The sequence below is a fragment of the Phasianus colchicus genome, chromosome 30, assembly GCF_987193195.1.
Source record: "Phasianus colchicus chromosome 30, bPhaCol1.hap1.1, whole genome shotgun sequence".
NCBI classification, from domain to species: domain Eukaryota; kingdom Metazoa; phylum Chordata; class Aves; order Galliformes; family Phasianidae; genus Phasianus; species Phasianus colchicus.
Window position 1 is genome coordinate 1,760,271 of NC_143465.1, and position 18,416 is coordinate 1,778,686.

General features: G+C 63.9%; 4 protein-coding genes and 1 long non-coding RNA gene across 10 annotated transcripts; 3 read left to right on the plus strand and 2 right to left on the minus strand.

The window, feature by feature from the left end:
- The first annotated feature begins 100 nt into the window (after positions 1-100).
- TMOD4 (tropomodulin 4) lies at positions 101-3,942 on the plus strand. The gene is made up of 10 exons (XM_090127327.1): positions 101-427; positions 928-1,061; positions 1,167-1,323; positions 1,635-1,757; positions 2,102-2,191; positions 2,691-2,821; positions 3,130-3,237; positions 3,345-3,488; positions 3,574-3,718; positions 3,804-3,942. Exons 2-10 carry the CDS (start codon positions 939-941, stop codon positions 3,824-3,826), a joined length of 1,044 nt encoding a protein of 347 aa, XP_089983453.1. The 5' UTR covers positions 101-427; positions 928-938; the 3' UTR covers positions 3,827-3,942.
- On the minus strand, positions 3,939-6,682 carry SCNM1 (sodium channel modifier 1). The gene is made up of 8 exons (XM_090127294.1): positions 6,547-6,682; positions 6,367-6,437; positions 6,100-6,188; positions 5,930-6,015; positions 5,759-5,853; positions 5,521-5,669; positions 5,122-5,254; positions 3,939-5,043 (listed from the first exon to the last, which is right to left on the minus strand). The coding sequence occupies exons 1-8, from the start codon at positions 6,595-6,597 to the stop codon at positions 4,944-4,946; spliced, it is 774 nt and encodes a 257-aa protein (XP_089983420.1). The 5' UTR covers positions 6,598-6,682; the 3' UTR covers positions 3,939-4,943.
- Positions 6,683-6,695: 13 nt separating this feature from the next.
- Positions 6,696-10,216, plus strand: LYSMD1 (LysM domain containing 1). The gene is made up of 3 exons (XM_090127351.1): positions 6,696-6,917; positions 7,609-7,874; positions 9,752-10,216. The coding sequence occupies exons 1-3, from the start codon at positions 6,696-6,698 to the stop codon at positions 9,885-9,887; spliced, it is 624 nt and encodes a 207-aa protein (XP_089983477.1). The 3' UTR covers positions 9,888-10,216.
- LOC149914325 (uncharacterized) lies at positions 9,803-12,279 on the minus strand. The gene is made up of 3 exons (XR_016460560.1): positions 12,206-12,279; positions 11,805-11,894; positions 9,803-9,944 (listed from the first exon to the last, which is right to left on the minus strand). It is a non-coding gene; the product is annotated as an uncharacterized LOC149914325 (long non-coding RNA).
- Positions 10,788-18,133, plus strand: SEMA6C (semaphorin 6C). 6 transcript variants are annotated; one of them, XM_090127264.1, is made up of 17 exons: positions 10,788-10,869; positions 11,346-11,693; positions 11,936-11,993; positions 12,198-12,254; positions 12,506-12,607; positions 12,776-12,866; positions 12,984-13,100; positions 13,194-13,282; positions 13,581-13,798; positions 14,437-14,568; positions 14,751-14,906; positions 14,990-15,223; positions 16,003-16,140; positions 16,207-16,284; positions 16,424-16,479; positions 16,777-16,827; positions 17,196-18,133. In XM_090127264.1, the coding sequence occupies exons 2-17, from the start codon at positions 11,536-11,538 to the stop codon at positions 17,867-17,869; spliced, it is 2,409 nt and encodes an 802-aa protein (XP_089983390.1). In that variant the 5' UTR covers positions 10,788-10,869; positions 11,346-11,535; the 3' UTR covers positions 17,870-18,133. The 6 variants fall into 6 exon arrangements, with proteins under 6 accessions (XP_089983390.1, XP_089983386.1, XP_089983387.1 ...); XM_090127260.1 differs by having other exon boundaries at positions 10,821-11,498; positions 11,579-11,993; XM_090127263.1 differs by lacking the exon at positions 12,198-12,254 and having other exon boundaries at positions 10,823-11,498; positions 11,579-11,693.
- Positions 18,134-18,416: the final 283 nt, after the last annotated feature.

Sequence of the window (18,416 nt, forward strand, 5' to 3'; positions counted from 1 at the left end):
CTGGGATATCCCCTTGTTTGCAGGGAGATCCTGCAGCCCCTCTCGCACACAGCTGAGCCCCGCTGCCCCACGCAGCCCCAGAGGGCTTTTCTGAATGGGGCTGGAGGTGAGCGGAGCACGCAGATGGTCTCAGAACCAAAGGGATGTGGGGCAGCTCCAGGACCCCCCGTAGCAGAGGTTCCCCAACCCCAAACTTCCCCCCGGATGGAACGGACGGACAGACGGACGCAGCAGTGAGCCCCGATCCCCCGGGGTGGAGCCGCGCGGGGCGCTGGCAGGGCTCGATAACAGCGGGTTATGTGATCTCGCCCCTCCCCACTGCCGGCTCGCAGAATAAAACGCTGATCTCATGCCCTGCGCGGCCGGAGCCCTTGGCTCAGCACCGGGCACAGCCCAGGCAGGCTCCACAGCCCCGGCCAACGGCCAGGTAGGGCCTGGGGGGGGGGGGGAAAGGGGATGGTGGTGAGGGTGTCCCCACTAAGGACACCACCTTGGGGGGGTCACAGGGTACCGCTGGGGGTCCCCGTGCTGAGTGGTGCCATTGGGTTTCTCCTGCGGGTTGCTGCTGGCGTTACTATGGTGTCCCCCTGGAGTGCCCCCTTCCCATCCTCAGAGTGGCGGGTTGGGGGGCAAATCCCCATCCCTTGGGGGTCCCTTGGGGGGCACAGGGCTCCACGTCCTGAATGTGCTCCCGTGGTTCCTCCCCGGGTGGCTGTGGGGTGTAGAAAGGGGGGGTTATGGAGGGCTGTGGGGTCGTGGGGAGCAGTGCTGAGCTGTGACTCAGTTTCCCCAAAAGCACCACAGCGAGGCCTGAGTCCGACCCACACCCAGGGGTGCCCCTCAGCCCCCCAGTAACCCCCATGGCACAGCTGTGGCACGCTGAGGGCTGAAAGTATCAGCGTTGCATGCCCCCCCACAACCCCCCAGATCCCGCAGCCATGACTTCTTACCGGCAAGAGCTGGAGAAATACAGGGACATCGACGAGGACAAGATCCTACAGGAGCTGTCAGCCGAGGAGCTGGAGCAGCTGGACACTGAGCTGCTGGAGATGGACCCCGAGGTGCGTCTGGGGGTCGGCACAGCACAAGGCATGGGGGGGGAGAAGAGGGGGGGGGTTAGAAAGGGCAGCGGTGGCACCCATGGGTGTCCCCTGGTGCTTCCCCAGAACGTGCTGCTGCCAGCGGGGCTGCGGCAGCGGGATCAGACACAGAAGAGCCCAACGGGGCCGCTGGACCGCGAGGCTCTGCTGCAGCACCTGGAGAAGCAGGCGCTGGAGGCCAAGGAACGTGAAGACCTGGTGCCATTCACTGGGGAGAAGAAAGGTGTGGGGACAGGGGGGACATCGTGGGGGGACATGGCACCGCAGCACCAGGTATATTTAGCTTGGCGGCACAGAGCTCACCAGCAGCTCAGATGTCCCGGGCGAGTTGGGCCCCCGCCAGTCCTGGGCATGGCCACCCCCCGGCAATGTCACAGTGCTGGCAATGCCACCCCCAGTGCTGCCACCCCTCAGTGTGTCCCCTCCCAGGGTGCTCGTCCCCAGCGTGGGGGTCACCGAGATCCCAGGGTTGGTGTCACCCCTCACTGTGGGGCTGTGCATCCCCCTGCACACTCTGCACATTCCCCTATACAGGGAAACCTTTTGTCCCCAAAAACCCAACACGGGAGATCCCCCGCGAGGAGCAGATCACGCTGGAGCCGGAGCTGGAGGAGGCGTTGGCCAACGCCACCGAAGCTGAGATGTGTGACATCGCAGGTGGGTCCAGCATGGGGTTGCTGTGACACAGCACTGCACAGAGCTGCTGTGTCACACCGAGCCCTCACACAGAGCTGCTGTTGCACCGCACCGCTGCCCCAAGCCCATCTCCATCCTCCCCATCCCCATCTCACAGCCATGTCCCCCCCCATATCCCCAGCCCCCCATGCTGTGGCCATTGGGTCCCCGCCAACCCCTGGCTCCAACAGCAGCATTGCCCTGCGCTCGGCTTTCAGCCTGGCCCCTGGCCCACCCCATGGAGCTGTGGCTGCCGGGGGGGGGGGGGTCTGGGGCAGGGGGGTGGGGGGGCTGGGGTTCGTGGTGACCCCACGGGTGTCTGACAGCCATCCTGGGGATGTACACACTGATGAGCAACAAGCAGTACTACGACGCGATCTGCAGCGGGACCATCACCAACACGGAGGGCATCAACAGTGAGTGCTGTGCACAGCCAACATGGGGGGAGTGGGGGGGGGATGTGGAGAACAGAAGGAGGGGGCAGCGGGGCCGGTGGTGGGATTGGGGTGAGGAAATCCCATCCTTGTGCACACTGTGTGCTACAGAATCATTAGGGTTGGAAAATATCTCCACGATCGCCGAGTCCGATCCCAACCCATCCACACCGTGTTCACTTGAATTAAAGGATCATAGAATCACTGGGGTTGGAAAAGACCTCCAAAGTCACCTGGTCCGACCCCAACCCAGCCCCACCATCCCACCAACTGTACCCCTAAATAGGATCACAGAACCATTAAAGTTGGAAAAGACCTCTAAGGCCATCCAGACCAACCCCAACCCATCCCCACTGCTCAAAGAATGATGGGATCACAAAATCAGAAGGGTTGGAAAAGATGTCCCAGATCACTGCCCCCACCATACCCACAAACCACATCTCTCACACACGTCCCGTGTTCCCCCCCACCCCGTGCCCAGGTGTGGTGAAGCCAGATAAGTACAAACCAGTGCCAGATGAGCCCCCAAACCCCACCAACGTGGAGGAGACGCTGCGGCAGATCCAGGCCAACGACAGCGCGCTGGAGGACGTCAACCTCAACAACATCAAGGTGAGGGATGCACCTGTGGGCCTGGGCTGTCCCCATAGTGCTGCTCCATGCCCTGGGCTGACCTCGGGGTGCTCGTCCTGAGTCCAGGGAATCTCTGGAGGTGCCATGTCCCCCTGATAATGCCTACACCTCCTTGGTGACATCCTTTTGGTGTCACTTGCAACCCTTTGATGACAACCTGAGTGCTTTGGGGACAGCTGTGCAACTGGAGGCACCCAGACCCCTGCAGCGCATCCCCTTGGTGACACTTTGCACCACTATGGGGCCGTCCCCACCCCCTCGGTGACAGCCACGTCCCCTCGCTGCAGGACATTCCCATCTCCACGCTGAAGGCCATCTGTGAGGCCATGAAAACCAACACCCACGTCAAGAAGCTCAGCCTGGTGGCGACCCGCAGCAACGACCCCGTGGCCACTGTGAGTCCCTCCCCACATCTCCGCCATCCCCAGAGAGGGAAGGCAGCCCTGGAGAGGTGAGGTGGCACCCCGAGGTGACACCTTGAGGTGACACGGGTACTCTGCAGGCCGTGGCCGAGATGCTGGCAGAGAACAAAACACTGCAGAGCCTCAACATTGAGTCCAACTTCATCACCAGCGCCGGCATGATGAGCGTCATCAAGGCCATGTACCAGAACAGCACCCTGAGCGAGCTCAAGGTGGACAACCAGGTGAGAACGGGCAACCACAGGGACCAGGAGAGGCTGGGGGGGATCCAAAAATCCCATCTTGCCCCATGGCATCACTGCCCTGCAGTGCCAGCGTCTGGGGGACACGGTGGAGATGGAGATGGCAACGATGCTGGAGCAGTGCCCCTCCGTCGTGCGCTTTGGGTACCACTTCACACAGCAAGGCCCCCGCGCCCGCGCCGCCATCGCCATCACCCGCAACAACGAGCTCCGTGAGTGCCCCTCCCAGGGGGAAATGGGGGGAGATCAAGGGGTTGATGGGATCTGGGGACCTGACCTGCTTTTCCCCTGCCCCAGGTCGCAAGCAGAAGAAAACCTGAGCGTCCCCCGCCACGGCCCTGCTGGAGCCCGGAGCTTGGCTCACCCATGGGCTCTGCTTTGGGCTCCCTGGGGTCGGATCCGCTGTAAATAAAGAGGACGGAGACACAGGGCTGAAGCTGGCTTGTGGAGTGTAATGCCCTATTTCACAGCTTGAGACCCAGAGGGCCCCAATTACCTTGAACCATTAATGAAGGGCTCGTTAAAGGGCCCAGCCGGACCTCTGGATCCCCTCAGGAAGCAGTGAGCTGCACAGTCGGGGTATTTATACCCAAGGGATTGGGTTACAGGGCCCGGAGCAATGCCAAGATTTTGGGGGGGGGGGGGGGAAGTGAGGCACCCCCAGCATGGAGATGGGCACCCATGGGGCTCAGAGCCAGGCACCCAGGGCCCATAGCGGCTGGCATTGTGTGGCTGTGGTGTGGGTGGGGGTCTGCAGGACTCTGGGAAGAGCCCCCCAGCCCAGTGTCGGGTTGGTGCTGGCACCCACTGCAAGCCTGGCACCCATCCCAACAACTATTTATGGCCCCGAGCTGAGCAAGCGGGTAAATCCCAGTGCCCAGGTGTAACATCAGCCGGGGCAGCGCTGCCAGGGAGCCCCCCCTCCCATCCCAGACAGGAGCTCTGGGGCCCACAGGACATACAGGGTGGGGAGGGGTCTCTCCCCAGGGTGGAGGTTTGGGAGCTGGCAGGGCGTGGGGCTGTGCTCTGAGGTGGGTGCACCCATAGGACCCACAGGCTGATGGGGGGAGGTGGGGGTGATGTGGCCGGGCGCTCTGCCGACTGCAGGGACAGCTGCTGGGAGCACGAGTAGGGGGAGCCCAACGCTGCCACCCCTAAAGGCCGTGACCCCCCTTGGGCAGCTGCGTGTGCACTGTGCTGAGCATGACCTGGGGTAGGGACAGCTGAGGACAGCCCAGAGCCCGCATCGAGATCACAGTGCTGCGATAAGGACACCCCCAAAAAGGGGGTACTCTGTGATCACAAAACAAGGGGACCCCCAATGCCGGATCCCTGCAGCACCTGGCTGTATTTCCACAGGACCCGCACACCCCTTCGTCTCCAGCTGCCCCATTCTCACAGGAGTGGGGCTGGGGGAAGTCCTGGAGGATGGGCACCTCAGGTGGGCAGCAGCGCGGGGGGCTCATCCTCATCAGAGTCAAACTCAGCGTTCTCATCCTTCACCCACTTCCCAGAAGGGTCCTGGATCCATCCGGCACTGCAGACGGACAGACAAACAGAGGAGGGCTGAGCAAAGGGCAGCAATGGGGGTCCCAAACCCACAGACCCCACTCACCTCCGCAGCTGTAGGTATCGCTGCAGCACCTGGCGCCGCGTGGGGCTGACAGCTGTGGGCTGACTGGGGGGTGGCGATGGCTGAGCCCCCCTCAGACCGTCCTGCTGGGTGTGGATGGAATCCACTGCTGCCTCTGCGGAGTGGAGAAAGGAAAGAATCAGAGAATCACAGGGGCTGGAGAAGTGCAATCCCATCGCCAATACTTCCCACTGCACCCATCCCTCAGCACAGCATTTCAACGGCCCTCACAGCTCCTCTGCTGCAGACAGACCCACCCCATCCCACAGCACTGTGCTCAGACCCCACAGCTTCCCTCCCTCCTCCACACACACTCCAGCTCCCCCCCCCCACGTCCTTTTGGCAGCACGGGGTTCAACTCTGAGCTCTGACAGCACTCACCTCCTCTCCCATTTCCTCTCCCACCGCAGTGCCCGGGCAGCAGAACTGCAGCAGTGGCCTCCACTGCATCTCTGTGCTCCTTCGTGGCTGTGGCGGCAGCGCTCGGCCCCATTCGGGTCCTTCCTGCTCTCACACTGCTTCCATCCGCCCTGCAGGGGACGCCATCACGGCTGAGGGGATGGAGGGGTGGTGGGATGGAGGCTCACCCTGCGCTGCAGCAGCGGAGCCGAATCCTCACCCCGTCCTCCTGCAGCAGCTGCTGTACGGAGCTGCCTTCAGCAGCGCGCTCTGCGCGATCCGCCTCGTCCTGAGCAGCAGAGGGGCCGGGGAGTCCTGCAGGAGGGGGGAGGAGGCAGAGCTCAGAGCCGCCCTTTGTGGGACAGGGAAGGGGAGGGGGCTCCGCACCCACCTCAGAGCCCAGCGCCGCCTCCTGGCACTGCCGCTCCCGCACCGCCGCCTCCTGCGTGCGGCTGCCGCCGTAGCAGCGCCGGAGGTCTGGAAGGGAGAAAAGGAGCGGTGTAGAGGAGCTCAGCACGGTCCCCCCCCCCAGCGCTGCGCCCCTCACAGCCCCGCACTCACTGCCCACGTGCTTCCTGCCGGCCCGGTGCACCGCCAGCACCTCCAGCGTGTCGAAGACGGGTCGGTGCGGGCAGACCGTGCAGGCGTATCTGCGTGGGATGAACCACAGAGCGGCTGGAGCCCCACGGAGAGCATCTCTGAGCCCTCCGACGGCTCTGCGCCCCTCCTGCGCCGAGCGTTCCCAGCCCGAACCCCCCTCCCCTCCCCTCCCCTCCCCTCCCCTCCCTTCCCCTCTCCTCCCCTCGCGTTGGGTTCGCCGCCGTTCACCTCCCGCTCCTCAGCAGCAGCGCTTCGTCCTCCGGGATGTAATTGGCCAGCAGCTCCGCCACGCGTCTCCGCTGCGAGAGGACAACGAAGCGCCGTCAGGATAGCCGCGCCTCACCGCCCCCAACCCCCGCCTGCCCAAGGGGGCGGGAGGGGAACTGCCGACGGCTGGCCGAGGCTCACCTGCAGCACCGCCAGCTGCCCCGCGTCGTCCCCATCCCGCTTGAAGGACATGGCGGAACGCCGCGCCGCTCCGCTGTCGCCATGGGGAGCGCCCACCGTCCGCTTCCGGGTCCTCCGTCCCGTCGTGCCTCGCGCGGGCGCGTTGACCAATGGGGAGCGCGGCGCCGAGGAGCACGACGGGAGTTGTAGTTCTCCGACGCTCTTCCGCTCTGGGGTCTGAAAGGCGCGGGACTACGACTCCCAGCGGCCTCCGCGCCGGGCCCGAGCGGGGTCGGGGAGCGGCGGGGCGCCCCGCTATGGCGGGGGGTCGGGAGCACCGCGTGGGGCCCGGGGACACCTTGCCGGGACTGGCGCTGCGCTACGGCGTGACGGTGAGCGCCGAGGGGGGGTTGGGGTGGGGCAGCGGGCTGAGCCCACCGCGCCGTCACAGCCGTCCCCATCGCGCCCCGGCCCCGGTCCTGTCCCGCCCCCATCCCATCCATCCCATCCCATCCCTGTCCCGTCCCATCCCATCCCATCTCATCCATCCCGTTCCGTCCCATCCATCCCATCCCTGTCTCATCCTCGTCCCATCCCTGTCTCGTCCCGTCCTGTCCCATCCCATCCCTGTCCCGTCCCATCCCATCTCATCCATCCCGTCCCATCCCGTCCCATCCATCCTATCCCATCTCTGTCTCATTCTTGTCCCATCCCCATCCCGTCCCATCCATCCCATCCCATCCCTGTCTCATTCTTGTCCCATCCCCGTCCCGTCCCATCCCATCCCATCCCATCCCATCCCATCCCATCCCATCCCATCCCATCCCATCCCATCCCATCCCATCCCATCCCATCCCTGTCCCATCCCACACACACTGCTGTCCATGTCCCCATCCTCATCCCTTTCCTATTGTCTCCATCCCCATCCTCTCATTCTCCCGTCTCTCCGCCATCCTTTCCCGTATCCATCCCATTCCATCCCATCCCTGTTCCCATCCCAATGCTTTTCCCATTCCTGTCCGTATTCCATCCTTTATCCCATCCCCACCCCATCCCACCCCCATCCCCATCTCTACCCCACAGATGGAGCAGATCAAACGCGCCAACCGCCTCTACACATCGGACACCATTTTCCTGAAGCCCACCCTCCTCATCCCCCCCCCGGGGTGCCCCAATGAGGCTCCCATGGGGTCAGCGCCGTCGGACCCTACAACCACCACCCCCACCGCCCCCACCACCCCCTCCTCCACGCCACACCACGACCTCACAGCCAGCGACTTCCTGCGCCGCCTGGACGCCGACATCGGCCGCTCCAAAGCAGCGGTGGTGGAGCAGCAGCTGCGTGCGGGGTGAGCGCCCACCACCACCCCACAGCCCCCACCCCACTGCCACCTCCCTATGGGTTTTGGTTATGGGGTCACCGCTCACTATCACCCCATGACCCCCAACTCACACCAATGTCTTTCTATAGGGTTTGGCTACGGGGTCCCCACTCATTGCCACCCCACGTCCCTCACCCCACACCAACACCTTTCTATGGGCTTTGGTTATGGGGTCACCGCTCACTGCCACCCCCATGTCCATTGCCACCCCCTGGTGTTCCCCATCCCATTCACTCAGCTTCCTATAGGGTTTGGCTATAGGATCACCGCTCAGCACCACCCCACGTCCCCTACCCCACACCAATACCTTTCTATAGGGTTTGGCTACGGGGTCTCCACTCATTGCCACCCCACGTTCCTCACCCCACACCAACACCTTTCTATGGGCTTTGGTTATGGGGTTACTGCTCAGCGCCACCCCACGTCCCTCACCCCACACCAACACTTTTCTATGGGCTTTGGTTATGGGGTCACTGCTCGGCACTACGCCATGTCCCCTGCCCCACACCAACATTTTCTATGGGCTTTGGTTATGGGGTCACCGCTCACTGCCACCCCCATGTCCATTGCCACCCCCTGGTGTTCCCCATCCCATTCACTCAGTTTCCTATAGGGTTTGGCTATGGGATCACCGCTCAGCGCCACCCCACGTCCCCTACCCCACACCAATACCTTTCTATAGGCTTTGGTTATGGGGTCACTGCTCGGCACCATCCCATGTCCCCTGCCCCACACCAACATTTTCTATGGGCTTTGGTTATGGGGTCACCGCTCACTGCCACCCCCATGTCCATTGTCACCCCCTCACGTCCCCCATCCCACTCCCATTTTCCTATGGTGTTTGCTTATGGGGTCACTGCTCAGCACTGCCCCATGTCCCTCACCACACACCAACACCTTTCTATGGGATTTGGGTCTGGGGTCACCGCTCACTGCCACCCCCTGTGTCTGCTGTCACCCCCCTGTGTCCCCCATCCCATTCTCTCAGATTCCTATGGGGTTTGGCTATAGGATCACCGCTCAGAGCCACCCCATGTCCCCTACCCCACACCAATATCTTTCTATAGGTTTTGGCTACAGGGTCCCCATTCATTGCCACCCCATGTCCCCCACACCAACACCTTTCTATGGACTTTGGTTATGGGGTCACCGCTCACTGCCACCCCCTGTGTCCACTGTCACCCCCCCATGTCCCCCATCCCATTCTCTCAGTTTCCTATGGGGTTTGGCTATGGGATCACTGCTCAGCACCACCCCACTTCCCCACCCCACTCTGCTATGGGGTTTGGTTATGGGGTTACTGCTCAGCACCATCCTGTGTCCCCCACCTCACACCGACACCTTTCTATGGGATTTGGGTTTGGGGTCACCACTCACTGCCATCCCCCTCATGTCACTCTCAGTTTCCTATAGGGTTTGGTTATGGGGTCACCACCCCATGTCTCCCACCCCACACCTACCCACACTGCTATGGGGTTTGGTGATGGGGTTACTGATCAGTGCCAGCCCCCATGTCCACCATCACCCACTCCTGTGCCCCCATCCCACTGTCACCTTCCTATGGGATTTGGGTTTGGGGTCACTACTCACTGCCAGCCCCCCAAGTCCCCCATCTCACTCTCAGTTTCCTATAGGGTTTGGTTATGGGGTCACCACTCAGCACCACTCCATGTCCCCCACCCCACACCTACCCACACTGCTATGGGGTTTGGTGATGGGGTTACTGGTCAGTGCCAGCCCCCATGTCCACCATCACCCACTCCTGTGCCCCTATCCCACTGTCACCTTCCTATGGGGTTTGGTTATGGGATCACCACTCACTGCCACCCCCCGTGTCCCTGCAGTGTCCCCGAGGCCGCCGTCCCGCTCCCCCCCCCAGGGCCGTCCCTGCGGGGTCCCCAACTCGGCGCTCAGCCCCTCACCCGGACACGGCGAGCAGCTGCACTGCGTGACACCGAGGATGAGATCTTCACATTGTGACTGTGGGGACATCATTATGGCCGTGGGGACATCATTATGGCCATGGGGGCACTGTGACTGCGGGAATGGGATGGAATGGGGGGGGGGGCTTCCACCGGGTCGTGCCCCACTTTGGGGTCAGCCAAACCCATGGACTGGAGCCTCCCCTCGCACTGGAATGGGATTCACCCAGTGATGCTTTCCCTCTGATCCTATTTATTTGTATGGCTTTGTCCCTTTGGAGTCTTTGTCCTTTAGGGTCTTTGCCTTTGGGGGTGTCTTTGGGGGTGGGGGTCGGGGTCGGTCACCCGTGGGTTTCCCACCCTGCAATATGTAAATAAAAGGGAGCACCGTGGGGGCACCACCGTCACAGTTGTGGGGTCACCATCACTGCTGTGGGATGTGGGCGCCGGCCCTATTGGACCCTTCGGGCCGCCAGAGGTCGCCGTGTGCCCTCATTGCGGGGGGGGACACCGCAGAATCCCCGTGGGCCGCACCGAGAGGGGGGGGGGGGTGGCGGACCCCATAGGGACACGTGTGGGGGGACGAAAAAGAAGGGAAATGTGGTGGGGGTGGGGACACCAATGGGACATTTTGGGGACATTGTGGGGACACGGGATGTGGGGGCAGCAATGGGGCCCTATGGCCGCGGAGCCGCGGGGGAGCCCACGTGCGCGCACACGCGGGTTGGGGGGGGCTCAGCTCATTACGGCGATTAGCGCTAATTATAGCGCCGCGGGATGTGGGAAGGAAGGGGAGGGGGGGTGTTGGAGGGGACGCGCAGCGCGGTGACACCGCGACCCCTCCACAAAAACAAATCCCACAACCCAAATTCCCCCGAAATCACCGCGTCCCCTCCGCGCGTGGGGCGCCCACGGGTGTCCGCAACTCCTCCCATCTCCCCCCCGCTTTCCAACCCCTCCGGCCCACTCCGTCCCGTCCGAATCCGGCCCCGTTCCGGGGCGGAGCCGCTGCGGGAGCGCTCGGGGCGCGGCGCTCAGCGGTACGGGGCGGCGGGACAGCGGGTCCTATGGGGTCCTATGGGGTTATGGGGTCCTATGGGGTTATGGGGTCCTATGGGTCCTGTGGGGTTACGGAGTTTTGGGGTTCTGTGGGGTCTTGTGAGGCTGTGGGGTGGTGGGTCCTATGGGGTCCCGTGGGGTTGTGGAGTTAAGTGTCCTGTGAGGTCCTATGGGGTTATGGGATCCCATGGGGTCCTGTGGGGCTTTGGGGGCTGTGGGTCCTCTGGGGTTCTATGAGGTTATGGGGTCTTATGGGGTCCTGTGGGGCTGTGAGGGCGGCGGGTCCTATGGGGTCCTATGGGGTCCTGTGCGTCCTATGGGGCTGTGGAGGCTGTGGGTCCTATAGGGTTCCGTGGGGCTGTGGACTTAAGAGTCCCATGGGGCCTTATGGGGTTACGGGCTCCGTAGGGCTGTGGGTTTTGGGGGGTGGGGGGGGTCTGACGCTGTCCCCGCACAGCGCGTTGCGGTGCCATCTCTGGGGCCACCCCGGCGATGCCGCCCCGCGCTGCCGCCCCCCCCCCTCTTCCCCTCCTCGTCCTCGTGGGTCCCGCAGCGCTGGCGCTGAGCTTCCCGCGGGACCTCGAGCCACGCAGCGCCGTGGGGCTGTCAGGTGAGCGGGGACTCGATGGGGTCACAATGGGGCCACAATGGGGACGTGGGGTCACCGCCAACCCCCAACCCTCCCTGCAGCCACCGCCGCCTATCCGCGTTTCGGGGGTCTCCGCGGGGACAACGGCAGCGCGGAGCTCGGGATCGGCTTCCAGCGAATGCTGCGCCTCAACGGGACGCTGCTGGTGGCCGCGCGGTGAGCGTGCAAGGCGCGCGCAACACGTGTGTGAGCAACCGCTTGTGTGCTCGTGCAAGGGGTGTTTGTTCCCGTGCGTTTCTTTGCACGCGTGTTCACGCCGGTACTCACGTCTGCCGGGTTGCTGTGTCGCTCGCACACGCTTGTGAAAAGTTCTGTGTTCTCGTTGCACGCTCGTGTGCTCTCGTGCATCGTTCCGTGCTGCGGTGCATGGCCACACGTCCCCCCAATGTGCCCCACAGGGACCACCTCTACGCCTTCGCTCTGGGGGGGGACCCGCGGGCGCTGTACCCACAACGGGTAATGGGGCGGGGGGGGAGGGGAGGGCAGCGGGAGGCAATGGGGGGAGTGGGGGGGGGTAGGGTTGATGGGCAGTGGAGGGAGTGGGGCGGGGGGTGTGTGGAGGTTGGGGAGAGTGGGGCAGTGGGGGGGTTGGGAGGGGGGCAGTGGGGAGCAGAGGGGTCCGGTGCCACCTACTCTGTTCCCCCCTCCCCCCCCCCCCAGAGCGTCACCTGGGAACCGCGGGACAGAGCCGGCTGTGCTGTGCGGGGAGAAGTGCAGGTGGGGGGGGGAGTGTGTGGGGGTGGGGAGGATGTGGGGTGGGGGTGTTTGAGGTGTATGGCGGATGTGGGGGGGTGGGGGGAGTGATGGGTGCGTGTGGAGTATGTGTGGGGTGTGAATATGGGGTGTGTGAGGTGGTGAGGGGGATGGGTGATGGTGGGGTGATGATGGTGGGGTGATGATGGTGGGGTGATGATGGGGTGGTGATGATGGGGTGGTGATGATGGGGTGGTGATGGGGCTGCCCCACAGGACGGCTGCCACAACCACATCCGTGTGCTGCTGCCCCGTGATGCCCGGACCCTTTTTGTCTGTGGGACCAACGCCTTCAGCCCCGTGTGCCGCACCTACCAGGTGGGGAGGGGGGTCCGTGGGGCAGAATGGGGCCCCACTGTGCTCTGTGGGACCCCACTGCACACTATGGGACCCCATTGGGGCTGTATGGGATGGACCCCCAGTGGGGAACTATGGAACCTCTGCTGGACAATGTGAGATCCCATTGGGTGCTATGGGGTCCTGCAGGCACTGACCCTACAGCAGGAGGGTGAGGAGCTGCCTGGACAGGCTCGCTGCCCCTTTGATGCACGGCAGAGCATCGCAGCCACTTTTGCTGGTGGGTGACATCGAGGGGACGTGGGGGTGTGTAGGGATGTGGAAATATGGGGGTGTGGGGATGCGGGGCAGGTGTTGCACTGCCCGACTCACCATCCCCGTGGTGCTGACCCCACAGATGACCGTCTGTACTCTGCTACTGTGGCGGACTTCCAGGCAAGCGATGCTGTCATCTATCGCAGCATGCGCGGCCCGGCGCTGCGCAGCATCAAGTACAGCTCCCGCTGGTTGAGGGGTGTGTGGGGACATTGGGGTCACGGGGACATCGGGGCTGTGCGGCACTGCAGATGTTGGGACACAGTGGTGCTGATGGTCACGCTGTCCCCAGAGCCGCACTTCGTCCACGCAATGCCCCACGGAGCACACGTCTATTTCTTCTTCCGGGAGATGGCGGCGGAGCTGGGGCTGCCGGGGAAGGTGGGGCATTCATAACTGTGGCCCCGTGGGAGCAACCCTGACCCCAATCCAGACACTGAAGCTGACCCCATAGCTCTAACTCTGACCCTAATCCTGATCCCCAACCCGAAATCTAACCATAACCTCGACCCCAACCCTGACCCTGATCCCTTCCCGTGCCGCAGTTCCCACCCCTACCACCGGGGGCGCTGTTCCCAACAATACGTGCAGTTCCCACCCCCACCACCTGGGGCGCTGTTCCCCTCGCACTGTGTGCAGTTCCCACCCCCGCCGCTGGGGGGCGCTGTTCCTGCCGCAGGTACCGGTATCCCGCGTGGGCCGCGTGTGCCGCAATGACGCCGGTGGCTCCCCGCGGGTCCTGGAGCGGCGCTGGACGTCGTTCCTGAAGAAGCGGCTGCAGTGCGCCGTGCCCGGGGATGTCCCCTTCCATTTCGATGTCCTCGAGGCCGTCACTGCGCCCCACACTCTGCACGGGCGGCCCGCGGTGCTGGCAGTGTTTGGGACACAGCGCAACAGGTATGGGGACAGCGGGGGTGTGACTACGAGGATGGGGGGATATGGGGGCGTGACTATGGGGACATTGGACATTGGGACATAGGACTGTGACTATGGGGACGTGGGGATATGGGACATTGGGGACACGGGGACATGGCTTTGGGGACATGTGGAGTTGGGGAGATGAGGATATGGGACATTGGGGACATGACTATGGGGGTATGGGACACTGGGACATGGCTTTGGGGACATGAAGAGTTGGGGAGATGAGGATATGGGACATTGGGGACATGACTACGGGGGTATGGGACACTGGGACATGGCTTTGGGGACAGGTGGAGTTGGAGAGATGAGGATATGGGACATTGGGGACGTGACTATGAGGGCATGGGACATCAGGGACTTGGTGACACAGGGACATAGGGATATTGGGGACTTGGGAATATGGGGACATGGGGACACAGGGACATGACTTTGGGGATATGGAACGTGGGGACATTGAAGACGTGAGCACAGGCAGATGGGGAAATAAGGACCCGGGTGCCCAAGGGGATAGAGGTGACATGAGCGTGGGGTGACATGGCTGCATGTGGGGACATGGGGACTCGGAGGTCGGGGCTGCCAGGTGTCCCCAGGCAGTGCCCTGTGTCACCCCACAGCATCCCGGGTTCGGCCATCTGCGCCTTCTACCTGGCGGATGTGGAACGCGCCTTTGAGGGACCCTTCGCCGACCCCCGCGGAGCTGCGGCCCCATGGCCCCCAGTGCCAGAGGAGCGCGTGCCCCGGCCCAGGTGCCCCCGTGTCCCCTTAGCCACGTCCCACTGTCCCTATAGCTGTGTTCCCATGGCCGTATTCCCTGTCCCCATAGCCATGTCCTTATGTCCCCATGTCCATCTGTCTCCGTACCCATACACCCCGTCCCTGTAGCCATGTCCCCACGTTCATGTCCCCTCCTGTACCCCGATGTCCCCAGACCCGGTTGCTGTGCAGGGATGGGGTCAGCCGCTGCCGTTGTCACCTCTGGGGACATTCCAGATGAGACGCTGTCCTTTGCCAAAGAGCACCCATTGTTGCACGGGGTGGTGGCACCCGCCGGGGGACGGCCGCTCTTCACCCAAACCGGCACCAGGTGACGGGGACAGCGGGGTCGTGGACACGTGGGGCAGCCCTGGGGACACAAAAAAGGGACACTGAGCGTCTCGGTGCACGCAGGCTGACACAGCTGGCGGTGGATGTGGGTGTGGGGCCGCGGGGGAACCACACGGTGCTGTTTGTGGGGTCGGAGGACGGGCGGGTGCTGAAGGTGCTGACGGCCTCACGACGCCCCGGGGACAACGGGCAGCACGGTGACACAGCGGGACACGGGGATGAAAACGGGGACAACAACGGGGATGGTGGCACTGAGGCGGTGCTGCTGGAGGAGATCAGGCTGTATGAGGCCGGGAGGTGGGTGCCATGGGGCCAGATGGGGCATTGATGGGGGCTTTGTGGGTGCTATGGGGTCAGATGGGGCATGGATGGGGGCTTTGTGGGTTCTATGGGTCAGATGGGGCATTGATGGGGGCTTTGTGGGTGCTATGGGGTCAGATGGGGCATTGATGGGGGCTTTGTGGGTTCTATGGGTCAGATGGGGCATTGATGGGGGCTTTGTGGGTGCCATAGGGCTAGATGGGGCATTGATGGGGGCTTTGTGGGTGCTATGGGTCAGATGGGGCACGGATGGGGGCTCTGTGGGTGCTATGGGTCAGATGGGGCATTGATGGGGCTATGTGGGTGCTATGGGTCAGATGGGGCATTAATGGGGGCTTTGTGGGTGCTATGGGGTCATGCGGGGCATTGATGGGGGCTTTGTGGGTGCTATGGCTTCATATGGGTGCAGTGGGGTTGGGTGGGTGCTATAGGGTCAAGGGATGTTATAGGGTCAGGTGAGTGCAGTGGGGTTAGGTGCATGCTATAGGGTCAAGGGGTGCTATATGGTCATATGGGTGTGGTGGGTTTGAGTAGGTGCTATAGGGTCAGGGTGTACTATGGGCTCATATGGGTGCGGTGGGGTTGGGTGGGTGCTATGGGGTCAGGTGGGTATGGTGGGGGGTTGGGTAGATGCTATAGGGCCATGTAGGTGCCGCATGGGACTGATGGGGGTAATGGGGCCATGTGGGTGCTATGGGGCCCTTTGGGGGGCTGTGGGACACCTCTGGGCACTACAGAGGTTGTGGGGTCTGCAGGTGCCGGGGGCCACGTGGTGCCAGCCGGGTGTTGGGGTTGGAGCTGCACCCCGAAGGCCGAGAGCTCTTCGTCGCCTTCTCAGGGTGCATCGTGCGACTGCCCCTGAGCCGCTGCGCCCGGCACAGGCAGTGCCGCCGGTATGGGGACACAGGGGGCACAGGGGACCCCCCCACGACCCCACACTGAGTGCTGACCCCATACAGGAGCTGCCTGGCGGCGCGGGACCCCTACTGCGTCTGGCTGCCTCCTGGGGGCTGTGTCCCCTTCTCTGAGGACCTCCCGTGAGTGTGTCCCCTCTTCTCGGGGTGGGGCTGCAGTGGGGCAGAGGTGACCCCAATTCCTGGGTGTCCCATCCCCGGGGGGTGGGGGACCAATGTGTCCCCACTGTGTTCCCCACTGTGTTCCCACTGTGTTCCCCAGGGACGGCTTTGAGCAGGATGTGGAGGGGTCCAGCGGGCTGACGGGGACCTGCCCAGGTGAGGGGACAGCAGGGACATCTGGGGATGTGGGGACACTGGGGGATATCTGAGGATGTGGGGTCATGGGGGGATGCAGATGGCATCAAGAGGGGCAGTTGGGGACGTGGGGACAGTGGGGGGTGGGGTTGGGGGCACAGAGGAATATTTGGGGACAGTGGGAGATGTGGGGAGTATTGGGGGCATTGGGAGACATCCGGGGCCCTTGGACACTGCAGATGACACCAGGGGGATCTTTGGGACACACTGGGGGGGGATATGGGTGGTCCCAGACTCGACCCCACTCTGCTCTCCCAGGTGCAGCATCTGCAGGGGACAGGGATGGGGACAATGGAGACGTGGCCCATGGTGAGTGACACCCACATGTCCCCCGAATGGGACAGCCTTGGGGGGGGGACCCTGAGCCTGGGAGGGGACACATGGACCAGGAGGGGGCTGGAGGTGGGGAAAGGGCATGGGTGGAACCTTGGGGAGCGGGAGGGGGCATGGGGTGGGAACAGGAACCAAAGGATGGGGGACGGACCCCAAGGGCCACGGGCTGGGAATGGGGGATGTGGGGACAATGGAGGGGCCTTGGGGACAGGAGGGATGCAGGAACTGGGGGAGCCAGGAGGGGGAGAAAGACCTGAAGGACCACAGAGGGGGACGGGATGGGATGGGATGGGGGAGGTGTGAGCAGGAGGGATGTGGGTGCCACCTTTGGGTGCTGCCTGCAGGGGTCCGCGGAGCGGTGCCAGAGGCGGCGGTGCCGGTATCGGTGCTGGTGGGCTGCGTGCTGGGCGCCTTCGTACTGGGAGCACTGCTAGCAGGACTGGGAGCTGCTTGCACCCGCCGACCAGCAGCACCCAAAGGTGCCCCCGAACCCCCCAGCCCGCGCCCTCCGCCCGCCCCACGCCTCTACCCCCCACTGCCCCCCCACGATGGGGCCTGGGACCCCCACCCCGAGCAGCCCAGCCTGGAGCCCAGCCCAGAGCCCCCCACCAGGACACCCCACGGGCTCAGTGCCCCCCAGCCCCCCGGCCCAGGACCCCCGCTCAGAGCCACCCCGGAAGTCTCAGGAGCTGTAGGGTGGTCGCTGCCCCCCCCTGCCCCTATGGCCAACCGGGTGCAGCCGGGTTCTGCCCCGTTGGCCCCATGGGACGGAGCCCCCAGGCGCCTCGATGTGCCCCCCAACAGCCCCCCCCCACCCCGTCGGCCACTGGCACAGAGACACTCCTTGGGGGGGGCGGGGGGGGCAGTGAGACCACCCGGTGCAGCACGTGGCCTCACCCGCATGTACTCACTGGGGGCTCCGGGGGGGGCCCCACCGTGGGGTCCCCACGCCATTCCCCTGCAGCGCTCGCTTTCAATGAAGCCCCCCCTGCCACCCAAACCCCCCCCCGTGCCCTGAGCCCCTGCAGGGTCCCCTGTGCTGCAGGGGCACAAAGGGCACTGTATCCCCTCTCCCACCACCCCCAGGTGACAAGTGTCCCTACAGCCCCCCCACTACTGGGGTCCCTCATGTCCCCACATCCCCATTTTTCATTTTTTTTCCCCTCTAATTTATTCAGCGCTGTGGGACCCCCCCCGGGGGGGCGGGGCTGTGCCCCAGGGCTGGGCTTGTCCTACCGTGTAGGGCAATTAAAACCGTATCGGGCAATTAAAAGAGACAATCAGTGCATTCTGCTGCCGGTGTGGCTCCGTTGGGGTGTGAAGATGGGGGGCAGGGGCTGGCTGTGCTCCCGGGGGGGGGCGGAGGGCACGGAGGTTGGGGCAGAAGAGAGAGCTGCTGCTGGTGGGAGGCTACAAAACAGTCCAAAAATGCTTCAATGTTGAGATCTCCGTGTTTCCAAATATGCAGAGCGGGAGCTGCCCCCCCCGGGGGGGCTGCACAGATGTACAGAGGGCAAGGGGGGCACGACCCCCATCCCCTCTAAGCCTGGGGGGGGGCTAGGCCC

Coding starts and splice junctions, on each gene's coding strand:
- LYSMD1 (XM_090127351.1), top strand. CDS start 6,696: ATGGGGAGCGCGGCGCCGAGGAGCACGACGGGAGTTGTAGTTCTCCGA. Junction 6,918..7,608: donor CGCTGCGCTACGGCGTGACG/GTGAGCGCCGAG, acceptor TCTACCCCACAG/ATGGAGCAGATCAAACGCGC. Junction 7,875..9,751: donor GAGCAGCAGCTGCGTGCGGG/GTGAGCGCCCAC, acceptor GTGTCCCTGCAG/TGTCCCCGAGGCCGCCGTCC.
- TMOD4 (XM_090127327.1), top strand. CDS start 939: ATGACTTCTTACCGGCAAGAGCTGGAGAAATACAGGGACATCGACGAG. Junction 1,324..1,634: donor ATTCACTGGGGAGAAGAAAG/GTGTGGGGACAG, acceptor TCCCCTATACAG/GGAAACCTTTTGTCCCCAAA. Junction 3,238..3,344: donor GCAACGACCCCGTGGCCACT/GTGAGTCCCTCC, acceptor GGTACTCTGCAG/GCCGTGGCCGAGATGCTGGC.
- SEMA6C (XM_090127260.1), top strand. CDS start 11,122: ATGAGGTTATGGGGTCTTATGGGGTCCTGTGGGGCTGTGAGGGCGGCG. Junction 12,255..12,505: donor CTGTGCGGGGAGAAGTGCAG/GTGGGGGGGGGA, acceptor GCTGCCCCACAG/GACGGCTGCCACAACCACAT. Junction 16,285..16,423: donor CCCTTCTCTGAGGACCTCCC/GTGAGTGTGTCC, acceptor TGTGTTCCCCAG/GGACGGCTTTGAGCAGGATG.
- SCNM1 (XM_090127294.1), bottom strand. CDS start 6,597: ATGTCCTTCAAGCGGGATGGGGACGACGCGGGGCAGCTGGCGGTGCTG. Junction 5,854..5,929: donor AGGCGGCGCTGGGCTCTGAG/GTGGGTGCGGAG, acceptor CCCCTCCTGCAG/GACTCCCCGGCCCCTCTGCT. Junction 5,044..5,121: donor CGATACCTACAGCTGCGGAG/GTGAGTGGGGTC, acceptor GTCCGTCTGCAG/TGCCGGATGGATCCAGGACC.